Below are 12,332 nucleotides of genomic sequence, written 5' to 3'. Positions count from 1 at the left end.
CCACCATTCAATGTGATCATGGCTGATCATTCTCAATCAGTACCCCGTTCCTGTCTTCTCCCCATACCTCCTGACTCCACTACCTTAAGAGCTCTATCTAGCTCTCTCTTGAAAACATTCAGAGAACTGGCCTCCACTGCCTTCTGAGGCAGAGAATTCCACAGATTTACAACTCTCTGACTGAAAATGTTTTTCCTCGTCTCTTGTTCTAAATGGCCTACCCCTTATTCTTAAACTGTAGCCCCTGGTTCTGGACTCCCCCAACATTGGGAACATGTTTCCTGCCTCTAACGTGTCCAACTCCTTAATAATCTTATATGTTTCAATAAGATCCCCTCTCATCCTTCTAAATTCCAGTGTAAGCTTTGTAGAAATCTGAAAATGTATTGATTGGTAAAATCAACTGAATGTCATCTCCAATTACTTCAAACCATTTTTAATAACACTTTGGCGGATCTTTGGCAGGTCAGATTAAAGAAAATCCCAAGGCTTTTTATACGTACAGAACAGAAGGGGGCCAGAATCTTTTCTCCTGGGTTGCAAATATTATTTAGTAGAGGGCATATCTTTAAGGTGAGAGGGGCAATGTTTAAAGGAAATGTGTGGGGCAAGTTAACTGTAACGTCCAGGTTCAGGAACAACTTCTTCCCTACAGTCATCAGGTTATTACACACTACAACCTCCAAATAACCTCTGAACTACATAGACCTGGGGACATTGCTTTTGTAATTTTGCACCATTATTGTTTGTTTGTTTGTTTTATGTGTGTGTATGTACTGCATGTATGTATGTATATACATACTCGCACTTATACAGTATATATATCTAGAGGGAAAATTTACAGAAGCCAATTAAACTATAAACCTGTATGTCTTTGGTGTGTGGGAGGAAACCGGAGCACCCGGAGAAAACCCACACGGCCAAAGGGGGACGGCCACCATGCCACCGTCAAATTCTGACTGGAGGTTTGCGATCAGTGCAGTTCTGCAGGGGTCTGTGCTGGGACCTCTGTTATGTGTTATACATGCACAAAAATGACTTGTGGATGTGGATGGGTTGGTTAGCAATTTTGCAGCCGACATCGAGTTTGTTAAGAGAAAGACAGTCACAGCATACAGTGGGATATCAATGGGCGGAGAAATGGCTGATGTAGTTTAATCCGAGAACGTATGAGGTGTTGCACATTGTTAGAGGTTGAATGTTAGGGAAAGTATTGGGTTCATGGCAAGAGACTTAATTGCATTGATGTACACAGGTTATCTTGCCCAAATCTATAACTCCTCGAAAGTGGTAACACGTGGAAACAGTGGGAAAGAAGGTATTTGGTGCCTGCCTTCATTGGTCGTGGCATTCAGTATAAGAGTCAGGAAGTCATGTTGCAGCTTTATGGGGCCTTGTTGTTGCCACATTTGGAGTGTTATGGGCAATTATGGTTGCCCCTAATACAGGAAAGATATGGAATCTTTGCAGTGGATGCAGAATAGGTTCAGCGGGATGTCACCTGGATTACAGGGCAGTGGCTGCAAGGAGAGGCTGGCAAACTTGGATTGATTTCTCTGGAATGCAGATTGAAGGGAGACCTGATAGAAGTATGTAAAGTTATTTGGCGCCTAGATGGGATAGACAGTCACATCCTTTTTCCCAGAGTGGACGTGTCAAAAAGACTACAGGGCACAGCTTTAAGGTGAGAGGTACAAAGTTTAAGGGAAATGTGCAGGACGAATGAATGAATGGATGAATGAATGAATGAATGAATAAGTTTATTGGCCAAGTATGTGCATATACAAGGAATATATGTAATAATAATAATAATAAACATTTATTTTTTATAGCGCTTTTCCAAATGCTCAAAGACGCTTTACAAAAATAGTCAAGACATAAAAACAAACAAACGAACTGTCCTGACGGAGAAGCGGCGATCAAATAACGCCAGCGTCCTCTCACGTCAGGGTCCGGCAGTAGACAATAAAGAACACAAGACACACAATTACAATTTTAACACAAACAGCCACCACAGTGATTGCTCCAGGCACACCCTCACTGTGATGGAAGGCAAAGAAAAGTCTTATCTCTATCTCTATATGTGGTGCTCCGCTCACAAATGACAACACAAACATACAGTTAACAATTAAGAATAAATAAAATGTTCGTACACAGAGGGTGGTGGGTGCCTGGAACACGCTGCCAGGGGTGGTGATGGAGGTAGACACAATAGTAGCACTTAGGAGACTTTTGGAGACATAGAGGCAGATATGGTATGGGTATTTTAGAGGCTTTTAGATAGGCACATGGATGTGCAGGAAATGGAAGGATATGGATCAAGTGCAGGTTTAACTTTAACATTGTGGCACGAAGTTCCTGTGCTGGACTGATCCGTGTTGTCGGACGTGATTGTTGGGCACTTTTACAGTTTGGGTTAGTTAACGAGGTAGTCAGGGAACATCGTGGATTTGATCGCCAATGGAATGTAAGACTGGCGCACTTAACTGCTGTCAACTGCTCTGTAAAAAAAGGAATAAAACCGGTCTTATTGTTTCAAGGTTATTGGTTGAATATCAGATGAAATATCAAATACCTTGCAGAACGCAATGTTCCTTTACTCCTCCCTGAGTCTGCAATGCACCAGGTTAAGGTTGACAAAGCAGTCTCCCGACGACTCTTACCAAAAACGGAGAAAAGTTTAACTTTTTTGCCGTCCCCAATAATTCCACCTCGTAGCAAGACAACGAGATTCAGGCAGCAACACAGCATTAAGCAAAGTGCTCAGGGCTTCCTAGGGTTCATGTTACTGAATGGATAATCTATCTGTCAAATTGTGTATAGATTCGACCATAACAATCATTTAGTTTAACCATTTAAAATCAAAATTTGGCCAAATCCTCTGTGTTTAGTTTTAGAGATACCGCATGGAAACAGGCCCTTCAGCCCACCAAGTCCTTAACATCATTGATATGCAGAGGGATGTTGAGATCCAAGTTCATAACTCCTTGAACGTGGCAACGTAAGTAGAGAGGTCAAGAAGGCATATGATATGCCAGCCATTCCATCACCTATACACACTAGTTCTATGTTAACCCACTTTCTCATTTGCTCCCTACATACTAGGGACAATTTACAGAGACCGAGTAACCTACAGACCCGCACGTCTTGGACATGTGGGAGGGACAGCAACTTCCCAACAATGTAATAATAATAATATGCCTTTATCGTCATTCAAAATTAATTGAAGGAAAATCATTTGCCACACAGCCACAACAGTACAGAGTAAAAGACACAAGGCACACAATTTTAACACAAACATCCATCACAGTGACTCCTCCAGGCACCCCCTCACTGTGATGGAAGGCGAGAAAATTCTTCTCTCTTCCCCCATGCTTCTCCCACGGACAGATAGTTCGTTTGGAAGTTAATTGGCTTCTGTAAATTGTCCTTATTGGGTAGGATAGAGCTAGTGTATGGGGAATTCTGGTCGGCGTGGGACTCGGTAGGCCGAAGGGCCCGTTTCCATGCTGTATCTCTAAACTAAACTAAACTCTAAACTAAAATCGAATAGATAATCATTTATGAGAGTTAAGCAGGGGAACTTTTCTAACTAATTAATCTCATCATCCAAATGCCAAGTTTTCTGGAAATCATTCTTACCTTTCCACTGTGGGTCAGCCAGTAGCCTTACAGGTACTTCGCAAGTGAAAGTTGTAATTGTTCTTTTTTGGGTGAGATAGGAGTGGGGGAATTGTTTGTGTTTTGTTCACATTCGCACTTTGCCAGTATCAGCATTCAGAGAAGCCCACAGTTCCCAAGGACAATCCTTGAGACTGATGCACCGTGATGTCTCGATAGAACTATCATCAAGTTTAATTTTAGTAGGCAATCCCATGGTCAACAATATCTAAGTTACTGGAGTCTGAAGAAGGGTCACGACCCGAAACGTCACCCATTCCTTCTCTCCAGAGATGCTGCCTGACCTGCTGAGTTACTCCAGCATTTTGTGAATAAATACCTTCGATTTGTACCAGCATCTGCAGTTATTTTCTTATACTACCAGTTACTGGAGTAACTCAGCGGGACAGGCAGCATGCCTGGATAGAAGGAATGGGTGACATTTCAGGTTAAGACCCTTCTTCTCAACCCGAAATGTCACCCATTCCTTCTATTCATAGATTCTGCCAGTCCCACTGAGTTATTTCAGCATTTTGTGTCTATCTTCACCCGCAATGAGGATTGAACCCGAGCCTCTGGTGCTGTAAGGCAGCAACTCGACAGGTGTGCCACTGTGCTGCCCTGTCAGTGTTAAGACTGCAATTGGTAGCCTCGATGGTCCCATTCTCGCCTTTCAGATGCACATACATTAAGGGCCACTGTTGGGTTCTTATTGATTCTATCAACACTTAACTAAAAGGCAGTGAAGGGATAAGAATGTTACAAAACATTTGGACTTTTGACGCCCATTGTAAAAAAATAATATCTCTTGCGTCATGATGAAAAGTACAATGAATTCAAGAGTCAGAAGTCAGGGTTGCACAGTGGCGCAGCGGGTAGTGCTCCTCACAGCACTAGACACCTGGTCTCCATCCTGATCCCCGATGTTGTCCATGTGGAGTTTGCACATTCTCCCTGTGACCGTGTGGGTTTTCTCCGGTTGCTCTGGTTTCCTCCCACACTCTAAAGACGTACAGATTTGTAGGTTAACTGGCTTTGGTTAAAGAAAAAGAGCACACTGAGGAAAGCCAAGCAGTCACGGGAAGAATGTGACAAGGAAAATACCTAAGGTCGGGAACGAACCCAGGACTCTGGCACTGTGAGGCAGCAGCTCTACCTGCCGATCCACTGCGCCACTCTGAAGTAAGGAACAGGACCTGCCCTAGATTTACAGTACAATGAATTTGTCAGAAAAGGCTGGTTCTATATATCAGAATTGCCTTAGGAATTTGCCTCAGCTTATATAGTATGCCTGGAGGGCACTTTGGTGAACGTTCCTACTCTTTTTACATATGAAGAACTTTTACTCAAAACATTAGACGAGAATGCTGCAAAGTCACCAAAAATGTTAGGGATTTAAAAATCATTGAAACAATTTCCTTTGATGGTGTTTTCAATGTTTAAAACGTGGCGTGGGTCAAAATGGGAAATGGGCAGAAAAGTTTTGCACAACTGCGTGACGTGATAGATTCGAGATCAAGGGAGGAAATTCCCAGAAAGAAATGCAAGCAAGCTCCATGACTCAACATGGGAGATTTCTATCTGTGTGAGTTCCGATACTAAATCCTTTACTTTTCCCTCACTTTTGCACTATTATGATCGTTCCTCTTTAATGCTGCAATATTACATGGATGAAGTCACAAAGTGCTGGAGTAACTCAGCGGGTCAGGCTGCAACTCAAGAGAACATGGATAAATGACGTTTCATGTTGGGACTCTTCTTCACACTGATTCATGTAGTTGTCTGAAATCAATTATGTAACCCTCCCCCGCCCCCTTCCTCCCCCACTATACCCCCCTCCCTTTCACCCCTTTCCCCTGTGCCCCCCCTCCACCTGAACTTGCACCTATTTCTCCCCTCCCCCTCCCTTTCCTCCCACATTCCTTCCTCCAGCTTCACAATTCACAACTCTTCAATCCTTTTGTCTCACACCTTCTCGCTTTTCAACTCTGTCCAACTCTCTGCCTTTCAAAAACACTCCTCACCTGTGCCAACCTATTCACTGCCACGCTTTGTCCCGCCTCTCTTCTCTTCCAGGTTTATTTCAGGTGTTCTGGTTTCCTCCCACATCTGTAAAGATGTGCAGGTTTGTAGGTTAATCGGCCTCTGTAAAAAAAATCCCCTGGTGTGTAGGGAGTGGATGCGAAAGTGGGATAACATAGAACTGGTGTGAACAGGTGATCAATGGTTGGCATGAACTTGGTGGGCCGAATGGCCTGTTTCCATGCTGTCTCTCTCAATCAATCATAACAGCGGGTAGTATAATGATGTTGAACAATTTGGGTGCTCAGTGATTGAGGTATTCAAGGTGCTAGGACATTCCCGAGCAGTAGAACATCCCAAACTGAGAAGAGTTCACCTTACGACTAGTACATCTTCAGTTGGCAAAAGCAATAATTTTTTTTTAAATACACTGCCGTTACTTTACAAAGACTGGAATAAAATGGAAAGTGACCCCAATCCTTGTTCCTCTAGGAACATTGAATAACACTGCTCAATTGTACGCACATTTGAATGAGTACAATACCACAAATATCAAGCGGCACGGTGGCGCAGCGGTAGAGTTGCTGCCTTGCAGCGAATGCAGCGCCGGAGACTCTGGTTCGATCCTGACTACCTGCGCCGTCTGTACGGAGTTTGTACGTTCTCCCCGTGACCTGCATGGGTTTTCTCCAAGATCTTCGGTTTCCTCCCATGCTTCAAAGACATACAGGTTTGTAGGTTAATTGGCTGGGCAAATGTAAAAATTGTCCCTAGTGGGTGTAGGATAGTGTTAGTGTGCGGGGATCGCTGTGCGGCGCGGACCCGTTGGGCCGAAGGGCCTGTTTCTGCGCTGTATCTCTAAATCAAATCAAAAAGGAGAATGTTTTAAAACCAAATAACGCTTAAGTTTAATAGAGATGTGCAGAGCAAGTTTTATTACACAGGGTGGTGGGAGCCTGGAACACACTGCCTATGGTGGTGGTGGAGGCAAATACGATAGTGCCGTTTAAGAGGCTTTTAGATAGGTACATGGATGTGCAGAGAATGGAGGGATATGGATCATTACAGGCAGATGAGCTCAGTTTAACTTGGCATGATATTTATGATATTCAGCACAAATATTGTGCTGCACTGTCATAGAGTCATAGAGTGATACAGTGTGGAAACAGGCCCTTCGGCCCAACTTGCCCATGCCACCCAACATGTCCCAGCTACACTAGCCCCACCTGCCCGTGTTTGGCCCATATCCCTCCAAACCTGTCCTATCCATGTACCTGTTTCTTAAACATTGGGATAGTCCCTGCCTCAACTACCTCCTCTGGCATATTGTTCCATACACCCACCACCATCTGTGTGAGACATTTACCACTCATCTTCCTATTAAATTGTTTCCCCAGTCCTATGTTCTAAATTCAAGTGAGGCACAGCGAACTGCAGATGCTCGAATCTTGACCAAAACTCACAAAGTGCTGGTGGAACTCAGCGGATCAGGCAGCATCTGTGGAGGGAATGTTTTTGGGTCGGGACTCTTCTTCACACTAGTTGGAGTGGGGGGGGGGGGGGGGGGGGGGGGGGAAGCTGGAAAAGAGGCGGGGCCAGGACAAAGTCTGGCGAGTGATAGGTGGATACAGGTGAGGGGGAGGTTGATTGGCAGATGGGTGGAGTAAGTGACATGGGCTGGAGGTGAAAAGGAAACAAAAGTGTGTCAGATAAGGAGAGAAGAGGAGGAATGAAAGGTAAAGCCAGAAGGAGGGATATGGGTGGGACAGGGAGGTGGGGGGAGGGGGGAACAGGAGATTCACGGAAAACGAGGGACTGAAGGAATGGAGATGAGTGTGCAAAGGAGGGGAAGAAGAGAGACACAAGGAACTGCAGATGCTGGTTTACAAAAAAAGCACACAAAGTGCTAAAGTAACTCAGCGGGCCAGGCAACATCTCTGAAGAACATGGATAGGCGACGTTTTGGATTGGGACCCTTTTTTCAAGCAGGAAACATAGAAAGAAACATAGAAAATAGGTGCAGGAGGAGGCCATTCGGCCCTTCGAGCCAGCACCGCCATTCATTCTGATCATGGCTGATCGTCCACAATCAATAACCCCCATGCCTGCCTTCTCCCCGCACCCCTTGATTCCACTAGCCCCTAGAGCTCTATCTAACTCTCATCTTAAATCCACCCAGTGATTTGTCCTCCACTGCCCTCTGTGGCAGAGAATTCCACAACTTCACAACTCTCTGGGTGAAAAACGTTTTTCTCACCTCAGTTTTAAATGGCCTCCCCTTTATTCTTAGACTGTGTGGCCCCTGGTTCTGGACTTCCCCCAGCATTAGGAACGTTTTTCCTGCATCTCACTTGTCCAGTCCTTTCATAATTTTGTACGTCTCTATAAGATCCCCCTCTCGTCCTTCTAAACTCCAGTGAAACTGGCATAGGGTCTGATGAAGGGACTCGACCCAAAACGTCACCCATCGTTTTTTCACCAGAGGTGCAGCCTTTGTCGTCCACAGACCGTTGAGTTTCCCCAGCACACTGCGTGGAATCTAAAGAGTGCCAATAGACAATAGGTGCAGGAGGAGGCCATTCTCAATCAGTACCCCGTTCCTGCCTTCTCCCCATACCCCCTGACTCTGCTATCCTTAAGAGCTGTATCCAGCTCTCTCTTGAATGCATTCAGAGAATTGGCCTCCACTGCCTTCTGAGGCAGAGAATTCCACAGATTCACAACTCTCTGACTGAAAAGGTTTTTCCTCATCTCAGTTCTAAATGGCCTACCCCTTATTCTTAAACTGTGGCCACTTGTTCTGGACTCCCCCAACATTGGGAACATGTTTCCTGCCTCTAACGTGTCCAACCCCTTAATAATCTGTATAAGAAAATAACTGCAGATGCTGGTACAAATCGATTTATTCACAAAATGCTGGAGTAACTCAGCAGGTCAGGCAGCATCTCGGGAGAGAAGGAATGGGTGACGTTTCGGGTCGAGACCCTTCTTCAGACTGATGTCAGGGGGGGCGGGACAAAGGAAGGATATTAATAATATCTGAAGGGTCTCGACCCGAAACGTCACCCATTCCTTCTCTCCCGAGATGCTGCCTGACCTGCTGAGTTACTCCAGCATTTTGTGAATAAATCGATATTAATAATCTTATACGTTTCGATAAGATCTTCTCTCATCCTTCTAAATTCCAGTATATACAAGCCTAGTCGCTCCAATCTTTCAACATACGACAGTCCCGCCATTCCGGGAATTAACCTAGTGAACCTGCGCTGCACGCCCTCAATAGCAAGAGTGCCTGTCTCAAACCGGTGCCCGCACAGTCTCGGAACGAAAGTTTCAACGAGTTTGCTAGACTACAACTGCGGGAGACTGGGGGTGTCGGAATCTCAGCCGGAGGACATCAGCGTTGGGCTGCCTACAACAGCGAGAGAACGTCTTTGCGAGACTCCGGTCCCCTCTAGTGTTAATTGGCGGCAGTCTCTCCAGGTCGAAAACAAAAAGGCTTGCATCAGATGGCAAGTCCGCCCATTGGCGTCAGGAGGTCTGTGACTGAGAGCTAGCGAGGAGCGAGGCTCAACTCATCCTGTAGACCTGTCTGAACCGCCCGGCTTCTCCACACCGTCCGCCTCCCTGAAAAGAAAAAGTTAAGAAGGGCAACTGGACCAAAGTCTCAGTGTGTGACGGACAGAGTTGCTTTCGTGGAGCTCCGGTGAGCACCTTAGCCCCTAATGGGTGGACCGAGTTTCTCACCAGCGGAGAGGAGGTGAAGATACTCTGAGGAAGGGGAGATCTACAAGGTCTGGAGGAACGTGAGATGTTGGTCTCAACCTGTAGCTGGGACTCTTAAGGGGAGTTTGTACAACTGGGGCGCTCGGTCTCCTGAACCCCCCCCCCCCTCCTTGAGAACCGCAGGACTATGCTGCCAGAATGCTGGCGAGGAAAAGCATCATCCCCGAGGAGTACGTCCTGGCCCGGATCGCCGCCGAGAACGTCCGGCAACCGCGCTACACCGTCCGGCCTCGCCAACCCCGCTTCATCGACAAGAACGGGGCTTGCAACGCCGCCCACAAGAACATCCAGGAGCAAGGGCGCTTCCTGCAGGATGTCTTCACCACGCTGGTGGACCTGAAGTGGAGGTACACACTCTTCATCTTCACCATGTCCTTCCTCTGCAGCTGGCTGCTCTTCGCCATGATTTGGTGGCTGGTGGCCTTCGCTCACGGCGACCTGTACCATGCCCGGAGCTCGTCCTTCGAGCCGTGCGTGACCAAGGTGAGGTCCTTCACCTCGGCCTTCCTCTTCTCCATCGAGGTGCAAGTGACCATCGGCTTCGGCGGCAGGATGATGACCGAGGAGTGCGCCATCGCCATCACCGTGCTGATCATGCAGAACATCTCGGGGCTGATCATCAACGCCGTCATGCTGGGCTGCATCTTCATGAAGACCGCCCAGGCCCACCGGCGAGCCGAGACCTTGATCTTCAGCCGCCACGCCGTGGTGGGCCTGAGGAACGGCAAACTCTGCTTCATGTTCCGGGTGGGCGACCTGAGGAAGAGCATGATCATCAGCGCCTCGGTCAGGGTGCAGGTGGTGAAGAAGACCACCACGGCCGAGGGCGAGGTCATCCCCATCCACCAGATCGACATCCTGGTGGACAACCCCATCGACACCAACAACATCTTCCTGGTGGCGCCGCTCACCATCTGCCATGTCATCGACAAGCGGAGCCCCCTCTACGAGGTCTCGGCCAGCGACCTGCAAAACCAGAACCTGGAGATCATCGTGATACTGGAAGGGGTGGTGGAGACCACGGGCATCACCACCCAGGCCAGGACCTCCTACATCGCCGAGGAGATCCTGTGGGGCTACCGCTTCGTGCCCATCGTGACCGAGGAGGACGGCATCTACTCGGTGGACTATTCCAAGTTCGGCAACAGGATCAAAGTGGCCACTCCGCGTTGCACGGCCCGGGAGCTGGACGATAAGCCGTCCATCCTGATCCAGACCCTCCAGAGGAGCGAGCTGTCCCACCAGAACTCCCTGAGGAAGCGGAGCTCCATGAGGAGAAACAACTCGATCAGGAGGAACAACTCGTTTTTAAACAAAGTCCAATTTTTCACCCCGGATTCCACGGAGTACTGATGGATTCCACCTTTGAACTGTGATTCGAAGCCGGAGATTGTTGATACCCAAAGTGCAAGCATTTGATGGGAGAGACGAGGAACTGCAGGTGCTGGAATCTTGAGCAAAAGAGAAATTGCTGGAGGAACTCGGCGGGTCAGGCAGCATCTGTGGAGGGAATGGACAGGCGACGTTCCGGGTCAGGACTCTGATTGGAAACCATACACGTTTTGCAAGTAGACCTGTCTTGCGGATTGAGATATCTCTACTAAAGCGGTTACTATTGTTGCTACTTCCAGGTGAAATGACATTATGCGCTGAGGATGCACTCCATCGGTATAAAGTGTGCTTTTTCTCTCTCATTGTTGAATTTTCTGTAAATGTATTAGAAAGGTGACAAGTATTTTGTTTACATTTTGCCAAGAATATATTTTGAATTTTTTTGACCATGCCCAATTGACTGATAGAACCAATGTGGTGGAAGATACATCACAGGTCTTCTAATACTCCATTCATTTTAATACGCATTGGACCATTTCAGTTTACGGAAATACACATTGCCACCCCTTTCTGGCTTCCGCAGAGACCGTTCCCTCCGCAACTCCCTGGTCACTCATCCTTTCCCAGCCAAACCACCCCCTCCCCAGGTACTTTGCCCTGCAACCACAGAAGATGCAACACCTGTCCCTATACCTTCGACTCTGTCCAGGGACCCTGACAGTCCTTTCCGTTCACTTGCTCCTCCTCCAACCTCATCTACTGTATCAGTTGTTCAAGATGTGGACTCTTTATACATCGGCGAGACCAAATGTAGACTGGGCGATCGTTTCGCTGAACCCCTTCGCTCAGTCCGCCTGGACCTACCTGATTTCCCGGTTGCTAAACACTTTAATTCTCCTACCCATTCCCACACTGACCTTTCTGTCCTAGGTCTCCTTCATTGTCAGAGTGAGGCTAAACGCAAATTGGAGGAACAGCATCTCATATTTCACTTGGGCAGCTTACAGCCCAGTGGTAGGAATATTGATTTCTCTAACTTCAAGTAACCCCGGCATTCCCTCTCTCTATCCCTATCCCAAGTCACACCAGCTTCTCATTTTCACCCAACAAACAGCTCAATCCCAACAATGGTCTGTTTCCTTTGTCATCGTTACTTTTTTGCATATCTTTCATTCATTGTTCTTTATCTCTCTACATCATCGTCTATATCTCTTGTTTCCCTTATCCCTAACCAGTCTGAAGAAGGGTCTCGACCCAAAACATCACCCATTCCTTCTCTCCAGTGATGCTGCCTGACCCGCTGAGTTACTCCAGCTTTTTGTGTCTATCTTTGATGTAGTAACTCAGCGGGGCAGACAGCATCACTGGAGGATATGGATAGGCAACATTTTGGGTCGGGACTCTTCTTCAGACTGATTTTTGTAGGGGGACAGAGAACTGGAAAAGAGAGATGGGGGTGGGAGAAAGCCTGGCGAGTGATAGGTGGACACGAGTGAGGAGGGGATTTTGGTGGGCAGATGGGTGGACAAAGG

At 47.2% G+C, this 12,332-nt stretch overlaps 1 protein-coding gene across 1 annotated transcript; it reads left to right on the top strand.

Annotated features, from left to right (window-relative positions):
- The first annotated feature begins 9,581 nt into the window (after nt 1–9,581).
- LOC144605124 (ATP-sensitive inward rectifier potassium channel 8-like) lies at nt 9,582–12,032 on the top strand. The gene has a single exon (XM_078420191.1). It carries the CDS (start codon nt 9,607–9,609, stop codon nt 10,819–10,821), a length of 1,215 nt encoding a protein of 404 aa, XP_078276317.1. The 5' UTR covers nt 9,582–9,606; the 3' UTR covers nt 10,822–12,032.
- Nucleotides 12,033–12,332: the final 300 nt, after the last annotated feature.

This window comes from Rhinoraja longicauda, chromosome 23 (assembly GCF_053455715.1).
Source record: "Rhinoraja longicauda isolate Sanriku21f chromosome 23, sRhiLon1.1, whole genome shotgun sequence".
NCBI classification, from domain to species: domain Eukaryota; kingdom Metazoa; phylum Chordata; class Chondrichthyes; order Rajiformes; family Arhynchobatidae; genus Rhinoraja; species Rhinoraja longicauda.
This window is presented reverse-complemented; position numbering and strand designations above follow the sequence as displayed.